Source organism: Tenrec ecaudatus, chromosome 7, assembly GCF_050624435.1.
Source record: "Tenrec ecaudatus isolate mTenEca1 chromosome 7, mTenEca1.hap1, whole genome shotgun sequence".
NCBI lineage: Eukaryota > Metazoa > Chordata > Mammalia > Afrosoricida > Tenrecidae > Tenrec > Tenrec ecaudatus.
Window position 1 is genome coordinate 135,383,292 of NC_134536.1, and position 23,848 is coordinate 135,407,139.

At 51.9% G+C, this 23,848-nt stretch overlaps 1 protein-coding gene, 1 non-coding gene and 1 pseudogene across 3 annotated transcripts in view; 1 reads left to right on the top strand and 2 right to left on the bottom strand.

Annotated features, from left to right (window-relative positions):
- The first annotated feature begins 2,108 nt into the window (after positions 1 to 2,108).
- Positions 2,109 to 2,696, top strand: LOC142452516 (large ribosomal subunit protein eL15-like; annotated as a pseudogene).
- A 2,635-nt stretch (positions 2,697 to 5,331) lies between these two features.
- TBC1D22B (TBC1 domain family member 22B) overlaps positions 5,332 to 23,848 on the bottom strand; it is an 83,583-nt gene continuing 65,066 nt past the window's right edge. Inside the window, exons 11-13 of one of the 2 annotated variants that reach the window (XM_075555179.1) lie at positions 20,691 to 20,818; positions 20,367 to 20,462; positions 5,332 to 7,220 (exon numbers count right to left, since the gene is read on the bottom strand). In XM_075555179.1, the coding sequence (XP_075411294.1) occupies positions 7,092 to 7,220; positions 20,367 to 20,462; positions 20,691 to 20,818 (353 nt within the window). In that variant the 3' untranslated portion in view covers positions 5,332 to 7,091. Of the gene's footprint in view, positions 7,221 to 19,279; positions 19,461 to 20,366; positions 20,463 to 20,690; positions 20,819 to 23,848 lie in introns of those variants that run through there. The other variant, XM_075555180.1, reaches the window with a different exon arrangement.
- Positions 16,234 to 16,391, bottom strand: LOC142453864 (U1 spliceosomal RNA). Its single transcript, XR_012785444.1, has one exon. It is a non-coding gene; the product is annotated as a U1 spliceosomal RNA (small nuclear RNA).

Sequence of the window (23,848 nt, forward strand, 5' to 3'; positions counted from 1 at the left end):
TGACCATCACAAAGCAAGAGACCTGAGAACTAGAAAGGCGAGGCTCACTGAACCATTTATTTCTCCGCCCTTCAATTAACCCCACATGTGGTTATCGGCCAGGTTGGCACAATAACCCTTAACTATCTCAGTACTGCATGTGTGTATGTTTAAACTACTTATTCATTCTTCCACTGAGGAGATTCAGGTTGCTTCCATCTTCTGGTTATTGTGAATACTGCTGCGATGAACATGGGGGTGCATATGTCCATTCATGCTTCTGTAGGGTTCTTGATTTCTGTAGGGTATGTACCAAGTAGCACCATTGCTGGATCATATGGTATTCCTATTCCCAGTTATTTTAGGAAGCACATATTGCTTTCTGCAGTGGCTGTGCTGGTTCACAGGGTTCCCTTCCCTCGGTACCCTTTCCACTGTGCTCTCTGATTTTGTGAACTGTGTTAGAGTCCAGAGTGAAGTGGTGTCTCATCGTTTCGATTCGCATCTCTTGGACGACTAGTGATGTCTTAATGTTTGTTGGTCACCCGCATGTGTCCTTTGGTGACTTATCGGTTCATGTCCTCTGCTCATGAAGAAAAAAATTGTTTAATGGAGTCACTCAACTTTTTCTTATTGAGGTGCTGACATTTTCTGTAGGCTTCATTCAGAGATTGCTCTTTGTCGAATATGTCATTGCCAAATCCCGCATCAACACCACCCACCCACCCCCGCCCTGCTCCTGCGCGGTCCCATTTTGCTCTTTGGTGAAATCCGTAGGTGCCGTGGTTCTTCTGTTTAAGGGGGGTCCCCGTCAGCTGTTTCGTGGTCCTCATTATCTGTGATAGCGCATTTACACCATGCAGTAGGACCCCGAGGCGTGTCCGTGTTTTTCATCGATGATCTTCATCGATCTAGGGTTTACGTTTAGGTCTTTAATCCATCTGGAGCTCATTCTCATACATGGAGTGAAGTATGTAAGGTAGGTATGGGTCCTGATGCATTTTTCTGCAAATGGAAGTCCAATTTTCGTAGCACCATTTGTTGAAGAGATGGTCTCTTCCCCATGTAATGTGGTTCTGTCCTCTGTCAATTAGTTGTCTGTCCTTCTTAGTGTTTTGCTTATTCTGTGTCTCTTGTCTTTCCACAGAAAATCAGTGATTGGTTCTTCATCTCTTTAAAGAATGATGCTGAGATCTAGATGGGAATTGCATTCGTTATAGATCATTTGGGGTAGTAGTGGCATTTTCACAATGTTCTCTTCCTAGCCATTAACATGTAGGCCTCATTTGTTTCCTTGTTAGTAGTGTCTTGTAGGAATCCAGGTGGCAGAGTGGGCTACGTGTTAGGCTGCTCATCACAACATTAGCAGTTCAAAACCCCCAGCGGCTCCATGGGAGCGAAACAAGGCTTTCTCCTCCCATGCAGAGTTACAGTCTTAGAAACCTACACGAGGTCTACTCTGACCTACAGGGTCACTGTGAGTCAGAATCAACTTGATGGCAGTGTTCCTTTTGAATCTGAGTAGTTTTGTAGTTTTCTTTGTACAAATCTTTTGTTTCTTCGGTGAGGTTTATTCCTATGTATTTCATCTTTTGTGTGGCCACTGTAAATTGTATTATTTTCTGAGTTTCCTTTGCAGAGTTCTCTTCATTGGTGTGCAGGCATCCCGTTGATTTTTGTACCTTGCCACATGGTTAAATCTTTTAATGGGTTCCAACAATTCTCTTGTTGAGATTTTGGCGGTTTTCTTTCTGTAGAATCATATGCTCTGCAACTAGTTTTATTTCTTCTCTGCCAGTTTGGCATTTTTATTTTCCCATCTTTAATCCATTCTGCTATCGGAGAAGTGAATATAGTAACCAGAGTACTAGCTGCCACCTGGGGCTGCGACAGCCTAGGGACGATGTCCACGGTCCAAAAACTTTTGGAAGCAGCCACCCTCCAAACCCCGGGTTGCCTACCATTTGGATTTCATGTGAGAAATACATTTCCATGTTGTACTTAAAATCCCTTGTCACTGAGCCATTCTGACTCATAGTGACCCTACAGGACAGAGTCAAACTGCCCCATGGGATTTCCCAGGCTGGCTCCTTCCTTTCTGTCTGGCAGCAGCCATCAGGTAAGCCAAGATGACTGCCTACAAGCACATCCAGGAGCTCGGAGGAAGAAGCCGTCTGATGTGAAATGCTTTCTCCTGTAGGTCTGCTGTCGGCAGGACCACTGACTCTCTGCACTGCAGCAGGCACCGGGCCCAACCCAACCCAACCCAAGGAGCTCAGAAGGGGCTACAAGACCAAGCCAGGCGATGTCCTCTATTGGAGTCACATGCGTCACGGTGGCTGCAAACTCCCACTGCTCCAGGGTGCAACCTACGGCGACTCTGTCCATCATGGTGCTGAGCTGAAGCTGGTGCGAAACCTTCAGCGCGTTACAGAGGAGCAAGCTGGACCCCAGTGGGGGGCCCCAAGAATCCTGAATTCTTACTGGGTTGGTGAAGATTTCACAAATATCTTTTTTGACGTTACTCTCATTGATTGGTTCCATAAAGCTCTCAGAAGCTCAGTGGGATCACTGAGCCAGTCCACCAGCACAGGGAGATGCCCGGGCTGACGTCTGCAGGTCTCGGAAAGGGCCACAAGTTCCGCCACATTCTCAGTGGTTCTCGCTGCTCCTCGTGGAGAAGGCACCACCCTCTCCAGGACCGCGGTTATCACTGATATCAGTGATGTTTGCAAACCTCAGGCCTCATAAACCATTTAGGACAGTTATGTCTACTTAAAACTGTCCTTTGTTACAATGGTAGTTATCTGCAGATTGTTTAATGAATGCATGGTCAACTTGTGAGAGTTAAAGCGCAATAATGTTTGAGGGGAAAACAATTCTTCTCCACGGCTGTCACTTTTATGGAGCCGACTGTCACATCTCTCTCCTGTGGACAGCGGGTAGGTTCCAACCATTGACCTTCCGTTAACTTTAGCCACTCTGCCATCGGGACTCCATAGGAGTCGATTCTGGCTCCTTGGGCTGCTGAGGCGGCCATTTAAAAATTTTTTTTAATTTAAAGAGAACTTTGTTAAGTCTTCAATGTGACAAAGGCAAGGTTAACTACTGAGACATCATCTGGAGGAGGGAGCCTATTAGTCTGGGTCATAACGGTGTCCCAGGGCTTTGAAAAGGGCATGGGACATCAAAGCAAACTCACAAAACATGGCTGGCTGCAGATCGATACATTTTTGTTACCAGTTGAACTCCCAAAGCAGGATTGGGACACAAACATCGAGTTAGGCAGAGAAGCTTACAATATTGGCCCAGGGGCTTCCAGGCATGACCCACTGTAGGCTGAACTCCATCAAGGGCACATCCAGCTCAATCCCTAAGGAAGACTGTTTTCCCTGGGCTGGTGGAGGGTCTGAAGCGGTAATACATTTTAACTGGCGCAGAGAGCCTCATCTTTGTTCCCGGGAGCCGTTGGGGCTTGATACTTGCTCCACAGCTAACAGTGCAATGCTCAACCCGCACCGCCACCAGGCCTCCTGCTGTGTTGCGAAGTCACGGTTATTTCCCACTGCTGTTACGCTCGGCTGAAAGTCACCCTTAGCCAGGTCTCATGGCTGACATCAACAAGTGCTCTCAGGTGAGTCCTCCAAGGGAGTTACCAGAATGGGGACTCGAGGTATTTCATAGTAAGGTTGCTGTCAGGGCGCCCCACCGCCCCTAAATGTGTTGGAAACCCCAGACTCCTATAACTGGGAATCATTTGGGAATATGATTTTGTTGTTTTTAATGAGGCCATATTATTGTAGGGTATGTTTTTAGCCAATTACTTACCTTTGGGATATAGAACGAGCAGATTAAATTGATACAGTAATGGATTAATAGTTTCTTGGGGTCTGCAGGGGAGGTTGGGGGAAACGAGGAGCTAGCAGCAATGAGGACAAGAAAGGAGAGAATGTTCTAAAAAGGACCGTGGTGGTGGCTGTGTGGCTCTTTCATGCGCTCATACGATTGAATTGTTCGCTGTGGAGTAGCTAGGGATTATGTCAGCGAGACACTCCTGCCTGGGGGTGGAGCCAAACGTGTCAGTCAAGCAGCAACCTGTGGACACCTCCTTGGTGTCAGAAGCCTTTTGTGTAAGAGCAAGACATACAGAGACTCCCTCTCTGCCCCTCCTTCCTGCCTGCCTCAAGGGTGGTCCCATGTGGGCTACGCAGCCCTGAAGAGTTGCCAGGGCCCTGCCAAGTTCCTGCTGACCGTGCGTGGATCCATCAACCTTCGCACCCACCAGCCTGTGATCTTCCTGCTTCCCCAGGCCCCATTCTGCATCACCAGCATGTGGCTACGTGAGTCCGGTGAGGGCCGGATGGCCGAGCATAGGATTTACGGACGTGGGCTGGGGTGCCTTCTTGGTATACAAATACTTCTTAATATAAAGCGTTTTCTCATACATAGGAGTATTCCTGGATCTGTTCCTCTAGACCACCCAGCCTCACAGAGAGGATAGGGGAATCACAGGCCAGTAAAACTGGTTAACATTTTTAAAAGCGCATGAGGCGCAGAGGAAGCGGGGGAAATACACGCTCCGTGAAGACAGACAAGGAAATAGGAACAGAAACTGCCAAGAGACAAGGACCTTCCTCGAGAACCGAAGGAGGACCCCTTCTCGTAGAGCTGGCACTGGCCGCGAGGACTTACAGCTCCCTAAACTCCGAGGAGAGAAATCTGTTTGTCCAGCCGGCCACTTGTGTTCTGTCCAACAGCATGAAGAAACCAAGACAAGTTGCCGGGAGAGAAACCCACCACTAAGTCATGAGGACAAACCTTCATGAAGACCCTCAGGCAGGGCCCGTCTGTGAGTACATCTTCGTTTGATAGGGTTTGATAGAAAACAGACCGCCAGGAAGGCCCGCCTGGATTCTCCTTCCCGCGGACTGTCCCTTGCTCAGCCTTGAGTTGGGCTCTTCATCTGTGGAGTGATGGGCTGACTTCAACTTCCTAGGTTTTTGTCTAGCACTGAAATTCTTGTCCTACTTTTTTAAACCTTGTTGGGTAGACAAAAATAAAATCCCTATCAAGTGCTTACTGCAGTGCCCAGCATGTGATCAGGGGTTCCAGCAACACGGGCTTATTGAGAACGGTGCCGTTTCCAGAATACCTGCCCCGGAGTGGCTGCTCAGTCAACACTTGCTCACTTGCTCTGGGGTGCTTTCGGGCGCCGGGAGCCCCTGCTTGCCCTGTGCAAGGCTGCCACCCGGTGCCTCATACCATTAGCCGCATGAGAACCCCAGGAAAGGTGTGAGGTTTCACGAGACAGAGACCCACGGGAGGGAAAGAAAAACTTCAAAAAGCCAGCAGTTGAGGAGGAAATACTATTTATTTACAATTCTTTCACGTTAGCCACAATTTCCCATACAAACGTAAAAACTAAAAAAATAAAACCACCACTTGGGAACACAAGTGTCTTTCTTTAATTAGTCCAGTCGAGGGAGGGTCACCAGCCCTCTCCCGCTGTGAAGGGAGTGACTGAGGCACACGAAGGGGCGCAGGGAGGGGAGAATGCCTGAGAAACAGCTGCGGATGAGAAGTGCCACACGAACTGGGCTCAAGGTGACATCCCCTGGGGACTCTGCTTGGCTTTCCAAGAGGATGTAGCTGCTTGTGACCGGCCCCAAACCCCTCCAGCTACCAACCACCGAGAATCAAACGTAAGTCACAGGTCTCATGAGCTGTGGTGTGCGGTGTGATTGTGACAGTGGGGGGGCACAGGAGACCCGCTTTCCTTGGCACAGGCTACTCAGTCACAGCTTCTGCCCTAAGTGACCGTTAGAAACAAAAGCTGCCTCCAGATTCCAGGAAAGGGCAGAGTCAAAAATCATGCTGGGAGGGAGGCTACCAGGGGCGGAGGGTACAGAGCCGGTCCGGTCCTCTCACTCTTTCCTGCTCAAGAGGGGCAGGGGCCAGGGCAGGTGCTCAGAAATGCCCAGGGAGGAGTGGGGTGAGAGGGGACTGGGAGACACGGCCGGTTGGATGGCTGCCACTGGTCTGAAGAGTCGCTCCGTCTGCCTGGCCACACCGACTCCAGCAGACCCCTCACAGGAGGGCGCCCCGAAGCAACCTGGAGTCGCTGCAGCTGCTAGGCTGGCGACGTCATCTGTGCTAGTGACCTAGATTGCTTTCACATGTTGATACACATTATAAATATAAAACCGTATCTGCTACAAAGAGGACATCTATTTGTACATCTTTACTCATATACATAATAACACAATTTACACGTAATATCTTGGAGTGGGTCATCAGCGGAGAAGGGTTTGGGGAGGTAAAAAGGCCCTCCTCCCTGGCCTGCCCTGATCCTCCTCAGGGGGTGCTGGGGCACCTGGTCGTGGGGTGCTTCCCGGACGGTTTGGGTGGGGCTAGTCTGGACACAGACATTCAGACACCTATCGAAATGCTGACAGGCATGTATGTGCATACAGACACACGTGTGAGTGCGAACACACACACAGACACACACACACACACACACACACATACAGACATCTGGTGAGAAATGAAAAAAATAAAATAATCATCCCTAGCCCTTGGGTGTAGGCCTCTTCCCAGAGTTCTAAGCACTCGTACCTCCTCCTCCATCTGAGAGCAATGTTTTTGAACAGCTGCCCTCGCTGGCTCAGGCTGGGCAGAAAGGGACTGGCTAGGCAATCAGGGGCAGAGGGCAGGAGTCTTTACCATAAGGCGTTTTTGACCTGCTGCCAAGAGGGGAGAGAGCCAGTCCTTGCACGGACAACGCGTGTTGAGATAGATCCTGCCCTCCCCCTTCTTTTGTCCAGTTGCCTTTAGAGGGGCAGACGACCCTGTACCTCCGTTTCTGTCCTCTCCCAGAGCTGGGCCCATCCACGTGGCATGGAATACTGACAGCGGTCCGAGGGACACATCCAGAGAGAGGGAGTGGTGGGCAGGCTCGCCCGCCACAAGTGAGCCCCTGGCGGGCGGCGGCGGGGCGGCTCTGTACAGCAGGAGTGCTTCCTGGCCGGGGTCCAGGCTCGCCCAGTGGCCACAGTGATCGGATCTGCCATCAGAGCTGGGGGCAGTCTGGGTCCGAGGGGGGACAGCACCTATCGGCGGTAGTGATTGGGGGCGTCGGCGAACATGTACTTGAGTCTGTACGCCTCGGCGAGCAGCAGCCCGATCTCCTCGTTGCCCCAGTGTATCGTGGGGAGGTTCTGCAGCAGCATGAGGAGGCCCTGGAAAACAAGGAAGCTCTCGTTGTATTTTTTTTCCTCCCCACATTTGAAGTAATTTACGATTGATTTTTACGGCACCGGTAGTGGCCCTGCATTGCATTTGTCTATTCAACAGCGTTATATCTCACACACAGTCTTGCCGAGGCTGTCTTACATTGTAAACATTGGTCACACATCATCCTAATTAGCATGCTTTTAGACAGGGAGTAACCACATAAATATGTGTGTGTATGTTTCCAAACCAATTTATTAGGACACAATGCAGACTTCGATCATTCCCAAACTACAGGCTGTGGGGCCAGCAGGCCTGTTCTCAGAGACCTCGGCCTAGGATGGGGCCTTCCTCCGGAACCACACATCCCAAAGGCCCCCCAGTCGTCCCCTCGGCACATAGCCCTTGGGCCCCGTTCACCTTCTGGAAGCCTTGAAAAGCCCCTTCCCTTTCTCCCATCCACTAACACCCGCCTCTTAAACAGTGTTACACAGAGCAGGACGACAATAAACACAGCTCTTTAAAAGAGAAAAACAATCACTCATCACCCAAATGCATCGCTAATTAAAAATATTCCTCTCCCCTCCCCCCCACACATTTCTTTAAATAGTTGTCATCATAATTAGGATTTTCTATGCTTTTTAATTATCTTTTTTTCCCTTTACTCTAATTTTCACATTTCCCCCACACAGCCTTCAAAAATGGTAATTTTCAATGGCAGTATTCCATCACGTGCGGATGCTCCAATTTACCGATTTCCCTTGGGTTACAGACTCATTTTCTGCTGGGTTTTTTTTTTTAATCTTTATTGGAAAGACAGTGCTATGTATCGTTTTTACCTTTGAATTTCTTCCCTCTGATCCTGATCTTCTCTGGTAACCTCTGTCCTTTATCTGGGCTTCTTCCCACTGTTCCCAGGACACCTGGCCTAGCCAGGCAGGCCCCTTGCCACTAGTTTACCTGTGCCTACAGGGTTTAGTGTGAGCTGTTCCCTTTTGCCTAAAATACCTTCTCTTTCCCACTCCATCTATCTAAGGTCTACTCAGCTTTCAGTGCCCAAGTCCTCTGATTCTGTTCCCTCCTGAGCGGCTGCTGGAGATCGAAGCGAAAGTGAGATCTAAGATGATCTCTGTCACGGAGTTACCCATCTGCTGCTGCTGCTGGTTTGATTATAAAAGGGGTGGTAGCCAGGCACCACACCCAGAAGCCGTTCACAGATGGGCAGATGTGATTACATATAATTTCGAGGCCTGTGTGTGTGTGTGTAAAACCAAAGTTGAAAGAAAAGGGAATGTGAGACAAGAGTTTTTATGCTTATCAAAGACAAAAGGTTATGGGGGGCAGGGTTTCTGAAAGCCGGTGGGAAAAGGGAATTCCAAGATAATGGGACTTCTCCAAGAACATTTCGAAGCCCCCTTGTATTCAAAATCAGGAGTGCCTACCAACCAGCAAGGACACAGGTGAGGGATGGGAATGGCTAATGGGCAGCACACCTGGCTCACCCACAGGCAAGGGTTCCTTAAAAACACCAACTCAACTTTTAACTGATCTGACATTTCTTCCTTTCATAATAAAAGTTCAACCGAGCACGATGCTGCCTAGGCTGTGCCTACCGCTGCATCATCGTGTGTTCTGGCCAATAGGAGGTGAGCAGAGGTGGGGCGGGTACCTTAGGAGTCTGGAGGAGGGAAAGCAGCTGCCCCAGCTGTGTTGAAGGGGAGAGTGAGGGGCCGGGAGAAGCTGAGGTCCTGCCACCTGGAGCCTGTTTGCCGTGGACGGCTTCCACCCAGACTTATCTGAAGAGAACCGGGAGCCATGGGTTACAAAACACGGCCCGTTAGCCATTCAGGACTTGGTAATGACTGGACAAGCCTATGCAAGTTAGGTCCCTGTGGCCCACTAAGGGCATTGGCTAGCTTGTTGATAATACAGATGAGGTGTACAGGTAGGGACCCTTGTGGGAATGGGATCATGCAAAGTAGGTGTACAGAAACCCTAACGAGGGCCGTTTTGCCATCCCACTAGATCAGCAGTTCCCAATATGGGTGAGACCACCCCCTGGGGGAAGCTGGGGAGACGGGGTGCTACAAGAGCAGACACCAACACTATCCTGGATTATAGTAGAGAGGTTTTTCATGCCAAGGGGGCACAGAGTCATTGAAACCTACAGTAAGCAAACCATCAAAATGTGAAGCTATTGCTTCTGGACTTCTTTCAGGTGGTACTTCCATCTCGGACCCTTCCCTGAAGAATGCTGGGTCTTTCCTTTATGTCAGAATGGCAGTTTTGTGTGCTAGAAGGGGTTGATTGCGATCCTTTCCAATGTCCTTTGAGGTCTGGGAACCCCAGGAAGCCTGAAGGGGCAGGATCAGGACTGTAGGGTGGGTGGGGTAAGCTTTCCCAACTGGGCTCCCGCCACACTGAGTTGGCTCATCAAGGAGGAGTGGGCGGGCTGTCAGGACGAGGAAAACGATCTTGCTGGGCTTTGTTCTCACTGGTGCAGGCTTCAATTTTCATACACCTTCTTCCTTACCATCAACTTGTGCCCTTTGAGAAAGTCTACCAGGATGTTCCCTTTGGAACTCTCAGGACTGTCCCTAGCTCCTTCTGAGCTGACCCTCTGCCTTGAGTTTAATGACCCAGCAGATCCCTGGGTTGGAAGCCACTGTTCTGATTGACCCTGTTGTTTCCAAAGGCACCCTAACAGACTATGGCAAGTGATTACACTGGGCGGAGAGCTTGTCTGCAGCCACCCACTGATCAGAGACATGTGCAAAGACAAGGCGCTGGGAATAAACCCATGCATGGAATAACTAGAATCCGAGTAGCAACATCTTTTTTCTCTTTTTGTTACTTACTCGTGTATCAATTGGAAAACCTAGTTTCTGTTTTTATATAAATTGTTTATCTCACAGTACAAAGTTTCATTTCTACCCTGGATCAACTTGCTAATAAGTGAGGTCAAAATCGCTATCTTAATTTTGCGAGGACATAGCCCATGAAATCTGAACCAACCATTTCCCTCGGAAACGACCCCGTATTGTGACGTTCCTCTGCCTTTGGAAGAAGGGAGCGGTGTCTGAACGTAGGCTCGGCTGGACCAGGTTCCTGAGCTGGCGGTCTACAATGACGACACCCTTGGGCGCTCCCTGTCACCACAGCAGGTGGTTCCTCACCAGGCTGCTGAGCTGGACTGGAGGCAGCAGCCCTCGCAAGGAAACACAGGGGCCCACATCTCCACCCTGGAGTTACGGATTCTGAAGATGAGCTAGGGGACTTAGCAATCCAGCCCTTCCAAAAATCCATCCAGTGGCCTTGATAGGCAGCCAGATTTGGGGCCAATGTTGGCAATAAAATAATTGGGAAAAAAATGAACAGGGATTAAGGCCTATTAGCAAGTTCTCAAGGAAGGAACCTCCCAGACTTCATTCACACAAAGACAAAGGTGGCTGTTCATTTAGAGAAATGACGGTACATGTGTTAAATGGAATGCCCTGCAGCCAGAGCATTATTTTAATGTTTTCATAATTTGTATTTACGTTGAACAGACTTGTGTCTTAGGTAAAAGGCTTTGAAGTGGGGTAGAAATGGTGTAAATCTGTACTTTCCGACATGATGCAGCTTATGGAACCTTCCCTACAATCTGTAAGGTGATAAGATGCAGACACAGAAGGGATGCACACGTGATCCCTTCAGCACTGAAGTCTAGATAAGCCATGTGGCTGGGGAGAGGCCTGGGAGGAAATAAAGAGCACGCTGTTTCCTGCTCTGGGGTAATATTTCAGGAACCTCGTCTTTTGGCTTATTGGTGTTTCCTTTTTCCTTCCTAGAATGTAGCATATACAAGGAGGGCTTTCGACAGCTTGAGCAAAAAACTCAGCTTTCTGGCTCAGAGTCCTGGACTTTACGCATCCTTGTTCAACTGAAAAGGAACAAAAACAAGCAACCAGGGGTGGTGTCTCTAAAAGACAATCTCCTTTGCTGAGTAAGGTTCTACATAAAGTTTCCCATTTGTAGCCTTTCTAGAAATTCCCCAGACCCTTCCAAATCCGTCTGCACCCAGGTAAGTTATCCTCCACACCGGGGCACTGAGGCTTAGCAGCTGTGAGGAACCATTCTGCCACCTGGTGGCTGTTCCTGTGAGCTGCATCTTCCTTCCAGCCGCTGCTGCAACCATGGGGAGCTGTCCAGTGAGTTGATAAATTGGGGATATGGGTAATGAAGAAACCAAAATCATGGCTAAGGGAGGAAGGCATTAATCAAAAACCAGGTGCTTTTTATCTAGGGGCAGAGGCTGACTAAAGATTTGTTACAAAGACAGCTCCTGGAAGCATTCAGCATGACGTGCAGTCAGGGGAGCTGCTCCGGTTGGGAGGAGGGGTAGCGTGGAGGACAAGCAGCAGAGCCTGGGAAGGGCAGGCCAGCGAAGGACTCCCACTGCGGAATGAAGGCACTGGCTTTCCGCAGGAAAAAGGCTGGGAATGGCTGAAGTCAGCAGAGAAGAGCGTGGCCCAGAGACTTTTCCCTCGAACCCAAGGGACCACAGAACTGAACAGAGAAGAGGTCTGGGCTGCTTGAGTATGGGGGCTGGGGAGAGGGCAAAAGAGATGGGATAGAAGGTATCACGGATTGAATTGTATCCCCTCAAAATGCATCAACTTGGTTGGGGCACGTTTCTCAGTGGTTTGGTAGATATGTAATGATGTGATCAAGTTATCGTCCATTTGTGCTAAAGGGTAAATCCAGGCTTCTGTACTAATGAGTTTGCTGCTAAGGCGGCAGGATTAGGGTGGGTTGCACCCAAAAGATGAGAAAAGAGAGCTGAGAAAAGGAACCCTCCGGGGTCCCTGTGCTGAGAACCTCCTAGACCCATGGGAAGATCCAGGCCAAGACACACGGGGACCTCCAAGGAGAGCCAGTACTACAGATATTGGAAAGAGATCAGGACTCCCCCCCAGAGCGGACAGAGAAGTAACACCTTCTTCTAGAGCTGCACCCCGAATGTGGACTTCCACTTTCCCAAATTATGAGGGAATAAATGTATGCTTGCTCTAGTCATCCACTTGTGGTATTTCTGTTACAGCAACAGTAGCTAATGATGACAGAAGGCAACAAGCAACGAGGCCGAGAAGGGAAAGGTAGATGGAAAACGCACTACAGAATTTATAACAGATGTGCGGAGGGAGAGAAGATCAGGACGATGACAATAATGATGATTAGACTGGCAGCTGTCATTGACTGAGCACCTCCTACACACCAGATAGAGCTCTAAATGCCTTCTGCATACACAGCACACAGCCATCTAATACTCATTGTCCGGGGAGAGTATTATAGATGTGGACACTGAGGCCGACTTAAAGGGCATGTCTAAGGCCACAGGAGGATTCCACCGAGATTTGAACCCAGACATTGTGTCTGAAGAGTAAGTGCTCACAGCCACTCTCCTCTGTGCTGCCAGCCCAAGTCAGAGCAAAAGAGGGGCAGAAGGGAGACAAATAAAATAAAATAAAATAGAAAAGGCTCTTTGAAGGAGATCTTGGGGGAAAAATTAATTTAAAAAAAGGGAATTAATTTTACCTGGCAATATGGGCCAAGTATCATAAAAAATAGGACATGTAATAATTAACAGCAAAAGAACTTAGATGGTCCTACACAATATATATAATTAAGACACTGTATAGATCATCTTGCAATACTGGAACATCCTGTGCAAATATAAGTTATATTCTGCATATAAAATAGCTTCCTAGTCAAATAAGAACTTATGTCCTGCTTTGAGAACTAGTGAGGCAGCAAAACACTTGCCCTGCCCTGGTCCCAAAAGAACATTTCAAAAACACGTCCCGGTTCCGGAAACACAGCGGTTCTCAACCTGTGGGTCTCGACCCCTTTGGGGGTGCCGAACGGCCCTTTCACAGGGGTCACCTGATTCCTAACAGAAGCAAAACGACAGTGATGAAGTCGCCAGGAAAATCATGTTATGGTTGGGGGTCACCCTCACATGAGGACCTGTGTGGAAGGGGTACGGCCTGAGGAAGGTGGGGAACCCCTGCTGAGACAGGAGTCCTTGTGGGCGGTCAGGCTCTGGCTGCTGACCACAGGACGCCGGTTGGAAACCCCCAGCTGCTCCCGGGGAGAAACACAGGCTTTCTGTTCCCTACAGCGCTGGCATCTCGGCAACCCTTGGAGCAGCCCTGTCCTGTCCTTGAGGGCCACTATCAGCTGGGGCCGACTTGATGGCAGGGCGCTTGGTTTGGGGGTCGGTTCCCGGATGACGATGGGAAACGCTGGACGCTAACATCACTGAATTGTGCCCGGAGCGGAGGGCCACCCTGACAAAGGCTCTGTTACCTATCTATGTGTGCATTTCCCACAATGAAAGCAACACCTGTTCTCTGAGACGGTCCTTGAAAGGCACACGTGTGCTCGTTGGCTTCCCCTGCTTGAAAGCACTCCAGCGAAGCGGGCAAGCTTGCCCCTCCGAGAAACCCACGCAGGGCTGCCTTCGATGGCTTGCATTCAGGAAGGAACTGTAGGCCTTTTACCTCATCAGCTTGCTTCAGGGAGAAGCCCTTCAGCTCCCAGGTTCTGTCTGCAGCCCTCTGCGGGCACTTCACCAGCTGTCTGTAAAGGCAGGGTTGGCATTTGGGCAGCGCGCCATGATCCGGCCCCGCCATGCTGCAGGAGCGGTGGGTGGATGCCATCTGGCTCCGGAGATTTATTTACAGCGAGTTTGGTAGTTAGGCCTCCAACGTCCCACGGGCTTAGCACTATTTCATTGAATAACGCTGACCTGTCTCCTACGAAAGTCACCTTCCGAGTAGGACGTTCCCCAAGGTTTGCTTGCGTAAAGAGAGGAGCAAAGTCTTCTCAGAGAGCTCCTTGGCCTGGGTTTGCTGTCTTCAGGGAGCCCCCCCCCGACTCCCTTGCCATTTAAAGGAATAGTGAGGGTGAGCCTTTGCCTAGGGTTTTACGAAATCGGTGCGGAGCCATCGAAGGTCCTGCCTTGGCATCTTTAGGGGTGCCTTGCGCTGCCCTCTCTCACAGATGTCGCCTTTCCCGAGAGGACTTTTTGGACCCAACGATGACCAGGCACTTGCTTCAGCCTCTGTGCCCTCTTGTCTGGGGCCCGCACTGCTCCTAGGCACCTTGTGCTGTCATTAGATGGTTTAAAGAGAACGAAGAAATGATTAAGGGTTCTTCTTCCTTTCTTTCCAGCAACAGCTCCGCAGCATGCTCCCTGCGCCCCTCCTCCTCTGGGGACCACTGACCTACTTCAGTCTCTAGGCAGTTCACGCCATTTTGGCCTTTGGGGTCTGGCTGCCTTTAACTCGTTGTCAAGCATCCTGGGGGTGACTTCCTGCCTTCTCGACAGACTTTGGTCTGATTTTGGCGCGTGTATGCCCAGAGACAGGGCTCATCCTTTTGTGTAAGGGAGTCAACTTACCTGCTTCTCACCAATATACCCACTGTGTAACCCCCACCAAGACAGAGAAGGTGTCCTGCGCCCCCAGAAGGCTGCTCCCCCACGCCCCAGACAACACACCCTGCCCTGCGACACCAGCTGACTGCTTCTCCACAGTCTAGGACAACATCTTCATAGACATCTTAGTGGCAAAAACGTGATTGGGACCCAGGACCTCAGGGTCCCAAGGCTGGGGCAAGGGAAACACAAGGCAGGTCTGGGAGAGGGGCGGGTCCAGAAAGCAGGGAAGTGCTTTCAAACGATGGGGTGGCCTAAGAACAATGCGCCCTCACAAAGCCATCAATGTGAGGCCAAAGCACAGGATCAGTGACCTTACACAGGGGCAGGGTAGCTCGATGGCTGGGAATAGAACTGCGGGCCTGGGACTGCTGAGCCTGCTGGCGCGCGTGGGGGACGTGAGCGCTGTCACCGGGCAGTGTGTTCAGACGTGGTGGAAGGGCGCCGGGCTCCGTGCCCAGGAACACCCTGGGAGCGGGAGAGCCTCCGCTGCTCCCAGAGCCTGTGGTCTGGGTTCCAGCTACCAGCCGGGTCCTCTGGCAGCGGAAGGGGAGAAACCCAAGAGCCAGAATCGGAGATTAGAAGGAAGACCTTGGAGCAATGCTTCCCCTCTTCGGTTTACAAAATTCACCATTTTCTCCTCAATGCTCACTTGGTGAAAAGAACACTCGCTGGCACTCATCAGGGAGAGGGGTGGGGAGCGTGCCCACCACAGAAGGAGCACCAGGCAGACCCCAGGCCAGGAGCAGGCGTGCTGTGAGCCTGTTCCCCGGCCCGCCCGGCGCTGCAGGAAGTGCCTGGGGAGCCTGAGGAGGAGACAGTGGCTGGACATTCGGACTCTAGGACGCTGCCACTTACCCCCCACACGGCATCCCGCTCACTGGGTGTCTTCTTCCTTTCCCGGGCCTCTATCTCACTAAGCACGACGTCCTTCTCCAGGCACTGTCCCGTCGGGTGACATGTCCTAAGTATGTGAGATGCAGCCCAGCCAGCCTCACCTCACAGGAGCACTCGTCTGAGACAGATTTGCTCTCCCGTGCACCCCAAGAGCTCGCTGTTCACTCTGAGCGACCCTACAGGACGAGGCAGATCTGCCCCTGGGGTTCCCAGACAGCAACTCTTCCTGGTGCTCCCCTTGTAGGTTTTTTTGCTTTTTTTTCAGTTACCACTTTAACTTTATTTGGGAGATCCAAGCTGAAAACCTTTTAACATCTCTCCACTGAAAAGTTTGATTCTCTTAAAACATTCCTCACTGTGTGTGTCCCCACTGGGACACACAGACTGATGGGTCTGGACTGCAGGACTATGGCTCTTCTACCAGCGGTCCTCAACCTGTGGGTCCCGACCCCTTTGGGAGTTGAACGACCTTTACACATATTTCCGATGGTCTGATGTCTCCAGGCGGGTCTGCCCACATGCAAATACACCCACAGATGAGTACCCGGCGCGAAGACTGTTACCCATGCTACACCATGCTTCAAGGCAAATTTAATTGATTTGTTATTAGAAATAAGTATTTTATAATATATAATTACATATTGGGTTTTTTTCCCTCCACTACCACAAATTCTGCAGTCGAGTTTCCTTCCCACATTTGGTGAAATCGCAGGGGTCAGCACATCCAGAGTACAATGGATAAGCCTCGCCCTGGGAAAGCCACCTCCGTGATCATGGTATCTCCCTGCCAGGTAAGTATTACATATTGTTTTTGTGATTGATCACTACGCTTTACTTATGTTCAATTTTAAAAATGAAATTACATCCTGCATATCAGACATTTACACGACGATTCACAACAGTAGCAAAATTACAGTTATGAAGGAGCAACGAATATAATATTATGGTTGGGGGTCACCACCACATGAGGAAACTGTCTGAAAGGGTCGCGGCATACGGAAGGCTGCAGAACTGGGAGTGGGCTCACGGTACTGTGCGGGGCGTGTCCTGCTGCATAGGCCTATCAGTGGCTTATTCTTCGGAAGGGGGCTGCCTCTCCCTCATGAACAGGAAGCTCGCTAAGCCTGGCTCCCACGGGGGCCCTGCTGGTGTCTGAGATCCTGGAGGCTTCGCTTCCAGCCTCGGGGCAACACAAAAGCTACCACAGTAGCTCCAATGGACAGATGAGTAGTGACCTTGGCCTAACTAGAGCTTCTGAGACTCAGTTTCCCCATCTTTAAAGGAGGCTACTAATCCCAATCTACCTCATAGGATTGCTTTAAGGATGAGATGAATTAACCCAGACAAGCATTCTGAATAGTGTACCAGTTAGCTATTACTCCATTGATCCTTATGAAATTGCTAGCATCCGACCATTCTGAGGCCCCCAGTCATTTCATCAACCTAACATCACCATCACCACCACGGGGCATCCTATCGGCCCAGACTGAGGGACAGAATTGCTAAGGGTCCTGCTGTCACGGGAGCAGCCCGCCACTCTGCCATAAAGTCCCTGCGCACAGACATGCCTCACGTTCCCTGCTGGGGTCTCAGGAGGGGACCTCCTCATGGGCTCCTGCACGGTCGGTTCTCAGTCCCCTCTCCCAGGCAGTGAGCCCTGATGGCTGCTTGGCCAGGAGGCAAGCAGCAGGCCTCTTCCCTCTGGGGGAGCTGCCACAGCTAGGGCACTGCCCGGCTTCCCGACGCTGCCTCTGCAGCCCGCACAGCGGCCTGGCGCGGTTCACGCAGGGAGGTGAAGGGAGGTGACGATGGACATCGTCGAGAGGCGGGCTCCACAGGTTCTCACTCGCTTTTCCTGCTTCCCAGACCTGGGAGCACATTAATCAGGATGACGAGCTCACGGCGTGGAGGGCGAGGCGCTCATCTCATGCATCCATCTGTCTAGCCCTCAGAACTGTCCTAGGGGAGGCACTGTGTCTCCAGCTGCTTGCTCTGGGTGGGCCGGCTGGAGGGGCAGGATGGTCTGAGGCCCCAGCAGTGAAGTGCAGAGACACTGGCGTAGCCCCTCCCTCATGCTGTGTAGCCCCTGACCGAGGGGGGAGGGAGGGTGATGACGCCCCTCCCACCTCGCTCTCTTCCCAGGCCTGCCGAAATGGCCACAACACCCACTTCTATCTCTGCAGCTGCTTTGGCTGATCTGTCTTCACAACACTCAATGGCACCCCACGTCTCTCTCCCGGGATGGGGCTCTGTGGCGTTTCCCGATCCCAGCCATTTTCCGAATGACAGATGGCTGCTAGGATGGCTGTGCCTCTCTTCTCCTGAGAACCGGGCCTACGATCTCGCAGTGTGCCTGGCTGCGACATGATGCTCTTTGGCCTTGCTCCTCACACCTGTGCCGAGCTTCTAGCTCTGTCCATCCCGACCCCGCCAGGCCCACTGCTGCTTTTCCTATCAGAGAATTTTGGGGGGATCCTTGGGGGGCTATCCAGTGTGGCTGCCCACTCATTCTATTTCGTCTGAAGTCCAGGGAGGGACCCCGACAAGTAGGATGACTGAGATGTGAGCCCCCGAGGCGCTTCCTTGGGCCCTTTTGGAAAGACCCTGGTCCATCAGTTAACCGATGTGCTACCCAGTAGAGGAGCATCTCCTGGCCTGACGCAGCTGTGGCGTCAGAGCCCAGTGCATCCGCGGCTCTGGCGCTTCTGTGAAGTGCTAAGAGCCGTTCCGGGAATCACCTCCACCTTCCTGAGCGAGGCTGGGAAGCACTATTATGACAGACGACTGTCTGGGCCCGGCGCATGGTAACCGAATTACACGCCACGCTCTCCGGATACGGCTCCACCTGAACCACGTGATCACAATTGGCAGCTCCCCCCGCCCGGCACCTGGCCGCCGCAGCTCCTCACCTTCCTTGATGCCAGGATGTCACACACACTGCTGGCGGCCAGGAGCAGGGGCTCTGCATCAGCGGCCTGCAGCCACACGACCGCCACCAGCGTCCGCACACAGACGCCACTCCTGCCCGCTCCTCTTTCTTCCAAAGTTCTGACTTGGGCAAGTCGGGGCCTGCCTGCCCATCTCCCTGCTGCGAGGGCCTCTGTTCTAGGGCCACCAACCACCAGTTACAGAGAAGGCCTGCTCGGGAAGCCCGCGGAGAAAACACCCAGGCCGTTCACAGGAATGGAGACAGACACTCCATCTGCTCGGGCTGCCCCTGCCCCTGCCCGCCCCGCCTTGAAATCAGAAGCGAGTGTCCATCCAGCCACCCCCACTAACTCTCCAAGAGTTCAGAAACGTACCAGTTCTTAGACACGAGCTTCCTCCTCCCCTCCGAGGGCATGAGCAACCGCTCTCCAACGCCCATTTGCCCATTTGGAGTGTGTGGTGTGTGTGTGCGTGGGGGGCAGGCACATTTACACCTGTCCCTCACAGTCTCCTCCACGGCAAGTCTCCTCCTTCCAGGTCGCCGGGCCCTCACTGGCCAGTCCACTTGGCCTCCTCTGCTCCACCCACCTCTCCTCTGTGGCTTCCCCCCTGGAGGCGTGAGCAAGGGACAGGCCCCACTCCTCTGCGCACTCACTGGCTTGGGCTGTCTCCTCCGGTGCGCCTGGCTTTACTTACCACCCAACTCAGATGAGCTCAGGAAGGTGGAGGGGATTCCCCGAGGGTTGTGTGTCCAGGCTATGCCTGGCTGCTGATCTCCAGCCCCCAGAGGGATCTCTCTGCATGGCGAATGGCCTTTCAATCCACTCTGCCCCCAACTGCGCTCTGGGTCGTCTCGGGTGCATGTGAGGCTCCTAGGGCCTCCTCGTCCCGTCCCGTCCTTTCTTTTCCTGCACCCAGTTTGTCAGGAAGCCCGGAAGCTCTGTTTTCAAGAGAGATTCAAAATCACCTCTCACACGTCCCACTGCCACCACCCTGGTCCACGCCACTCCTGTCGCTCGCCTGGAAGACTTCAGTCGTCTCCCCTGGGGGGCTCCCTGCTTCCACCCTCACCCACACCTCCAGGGAGGCCCGAGTGATCCTTCCAAACTGAAGGCAGATTCCGGCCCTCCTCTGCTCAAGACCTGAGCACGTCTTCTCTCTCGGTGTGGAAGCCAAGGTGCCTGTGCTGGCACGAAGGCAGTGATGGATCTCTTGTCACCTCTGAGCTCACCCCTTCCTTCTGCATGGTTCTGTCCTGGCCACAGTGGCCTCCATCAGGGTACTTTCAGCCACCAAGCACACTGCTGCCGGGACACTCTTCACCCTGGGCGGCTGCCAGGAAGGCTCCCTCCCCATCCCCAAGCCTTTCCTCACAGGTCACCTTCTTGGTGAGCCTAGAGCAGTGGTTCTCAACCTTCCTCATGCCGCGACCCTTTCATACAGTTCCTGATGTGGTGGTTACTCCCCAACCGTAACAATATTGTCGTTGCTACTTCATCACTGTCATTTTGCTACTGTGATGAATCGGGCGACCCCTGAGAAAGGGTCATTGCTGACCTAGAGCGTCAGCTCTGAGAAGACGCATTGCTGCTTCATTTCCTGGCCTGCCCAGTCCGTGAACACCAGCCCCCGGTGACTGGCCTGGTCCTGCCCCACTGATGCCCCTCCCTACGGCAAGAACCCTGACTCCTGACATCTTGCCAGCGAGGCGGGTCCACACCTTCACCGAAGCACCTGTTCTCTGCGCTTCCCAGGCAGCTACCTGCTCTGGGCCCATCTGTTGGGGCTGCCCCTCAAGTGGGCGAACTCTCACTCCGATGCTTGTTCTGAGGGCCTGGCCACTCACCTGGAAGTCCTCCTCGTCCAAGATCTCTTTCCTCCATTTGATCAGGAAGGCTGCACACACGTAGAGGTGGAAGTGGGCGAACCCTTCCGGTTCAGACTGGGAAGGGAAAACACAGATTACACGTCCCCAGGTTCTGATAAGGAGCGGACTCCAGCCTTCTTGGAAGGCTCCCGTCCTCCTGGGGGTGGCCACCCCTGCCCATGACGTCAGTCCCTGGCCATGACGCCAAGGCAGGAGGCCTTCTCCCAGCTGTACTCCGCGCCAGGGCAGGGTGCCGGGCAACTCGTGTAGCCTGGCACAGAGCGGCCTGGGGCCGCCTCGTACCTGGTATGTGTCCCACAGGCGGATGGTGCAGCGCAGGGGGAGCTCCCGCATGAGCAGGTTGTTCATCCAGCGGAAGGCAAACTGCAGGTATTCCACCTCGTACTTCCTGAAGTGCCTGTGCACCTGCTCTGAAACAGGAAGTGCAATTGGTCCCAGTGCACAGGCGCCACACACTGGCCGTTTCATTTCGTATCTTATCTCCCTGCTACCCCGGGGCTCGGGTGGGGGTGATGGTGACCCAGGGCATGGGGGGAGGTGGGGGCAAACAGGCACCTGACTTCTCTTTGCATTTGGTTTCCACACTGCAGAGCAACCCTGCCTGGTGGGTAGATGAGCACATTCCCCACCCTGGAACGATGCCAACCTCCCATCTCTGCATGCGAGGTGCCCTGCCCCCTTCCCAGGGCTCTTCTGGCCCCAAAGCAGGAGCCATAAGGCTCACTTGGCTGCCTCCCCTTATTCCTCATCAGAGAAAGAACCAGAAGCACAAAGCGCCTTGGAGGGCACCTTGGCCATCCTCCCACTGGTGAGGAATCCCTCTGCGGCTTCCCCAACAGATGGCTGGCCAGCAGGTCCTTAAGCACTGCAAGTGGACAGTGACTCACCGCCAAGGGCTTTCAGTGGGAAACGCCAACTCCCTGCTATTAACTTCCACCCCCAAACTACCCAGTCCCCCTGGTCCCCCGTCTACTGTCAGCTCAGCGCTTCAAAGAGCGCTTAGCAGCCTTGTGTTTGTCTGTCTGCTTGTTTCTGAATCATCGTCCTGCTCGGCATTCCCCGTCTGTACAATGAGGGCAGTCATTCTTTCCTCAGGGGTCTGAGGACAGTCCAGTAAGAAAATGCAAGTATTGCCGTTAGAATAGCACTTGGCAGGCAATAAACCCTCAATGCACCTTTTTGGGAAGAACTGTTAACCATAGTCACTTCCAGGGAGTTGGATTTCATGGAGAGGGGGGATTTTTACTTTTTACTAAAAATGGATAGAGATCTGTACACTGACAAGCCCGCTATTTTACAGCACCAAATCTTTAGTTTTCAGGCCTTTGTAAGGGCATTAAAAACATGTTTTCCGGCACATGAAACCTAGGACTGATGAACCTAGAGAGGCAGCAAGTAGAACACAGGTTCCCAGAGGGTCCAGTGGGGGAGGGGAGGGTAACAAGGAGCTGATATCAGGGAGTTCAAGAAGGAAGAGAATGTTTTGAAAAGGGCTAGTGTAGTAATTATAGGATCCTGCTTGATGTGATTGAACTATGGAATGTATAATATCTTTATTTTCTCTCAATAAAATGGTTTGGGGGTGGCGAAGAAAGCTGATGGTGCCCGGTTATCAAAAGATATAGCGTCTGGGGTCTTAAAGGCTTGAAGGTAAACAAGCGGCCATCTAGCTCAGAAGCAACAAAGCCCACATGGAAGAAGCACACCAGCCTGTGCAATCACGAGGTGTCGAAGGGATCAGGTATCAGGCATCATCAGAACAAAAAACCTTATCATAGTGAATGACGGGGGAGTGCATGGAGACCCAAAGCCCATTTGTCGGCCACTGGAGATCCCCTGGAAGAGGGGTCTAGTGGAGGAGATAAGCCAGTCAGGGTGCGATGTAGCACCGATGAAGAATACAACTTTCCTCTAGTTCCTAAATGCTTCCTCCCCCCTCCCCACTATCATGATCCCAATTCTACCTTGCAAGTCTGGCTGGACCAGAGCATGTACACTGGTACAGATAGGAACTGGAAACACAGGGAATCCAGGGTGGATGATCCCTTCAGGACCACTGGTGTGAGTGGCGTTACTGGGGGGGAAGAGGGAGGGCTGGTTGGAAAGGGGGAACCGATTACAAGGATCTACATGTGACCTCCTCCCTGGGGGACAGACAACAGAAAAGTGGGTGAAGGGAGACGTCGGACACGGCAAGTTATGACAAAATAATAATTTATAAATTATCAAGGGCTTGTGAGGGAGGGGGGAGTGGGGATGGAGGGGAAAAATGAGAAACTGAGGCCAGGGGCTTAAGTGGAGAGCAAATGTTTTGAGAATGATGAGGGCAATGAAAGTACAAATATGCTTTACACAGTTGATGCATGTATGGATTGTGATAAGAGTTGTATGAGCCCCTAATAAAATTATAAAAAAAGTGATTTGGGGGGATATGACAAAACAACGATGTATAAATTACCAAGGGCATATGAGGGAGGGGGGAAGGGGGAGGGAGGAGGGGAAAAAAAAGAGGACCTGATGCAAGGGGCTTAAGTGGAGAGCAAATGCCTTGAGAATGATTGGGGCAGGGAATGTATGGATGTGCTTTATACAATTGATGTATGTATATGTATGGATTGTGGTAAGAGTTGTATGAGTCCCTAATAAAATGTAAAAGAAGAAAAGAGAAAAAAATTAGGGCAAAGACTGTACAGATGTGCTTTATACAATTGATGTATGTATATGTATGAACTGTGAAAAGAATTGTATGAGCCCCAATAAATTGTTAAAATTAAAAAAAAAAAGTGATTTGGGGGAAAGAAAAAGAAAAGCATCGGCGGGCAGAAAACGGCAGCGAGCACAGCCTCTGCTGTCTGGGACCATCTGACTGCTGGGCTTGTCCTTGCCTGCCTGTCGCCTGGATCAGTCTGCAGGAGGGCGTCTTGAGAGGCCCAGAGAGCCGGCAGTTGTTGGGGGGACGGGCGGGAGTGTCACAGCCGGGTCAGGGGCAGAGAATACTGGAGATAAGAGACATCGTGTGGACAGCGTAGATACAAAGAAACTAGGAGTAAGCAAACGAGCTGGGGACTTGAGCTCCTTAGTCGTCAAAGGACGCTTACGTGAGCGTGACAAATCAAGGACTTTCAGGAAAAGAGAACTTGGGGAAAACAGAAAAAGGTGCACCTTGTATGCGAATTCAGAAAACCTGACTGGAGGGAGCAAACGCCCCGAGTGGGAAAAGCAGAAGGTGAGGGGGGCCAGCTGGTGTGTGGCTGGGGGAGTCACAGAGAACTGGGGCAGGAGCGACCACTTAGCAGAAGAGGCAGCTTATTCTGACTTCTTTCCGTGGGCTTCTCTCCCAAAGTCCTTTTAGTTCTAGCGACCAGAGCCAAGGGAAAATGCCGGCAATGCCCCCTGATCCTCTAATGCCTGCATTCACACGAGGTCAGAGGGAGCTGCTG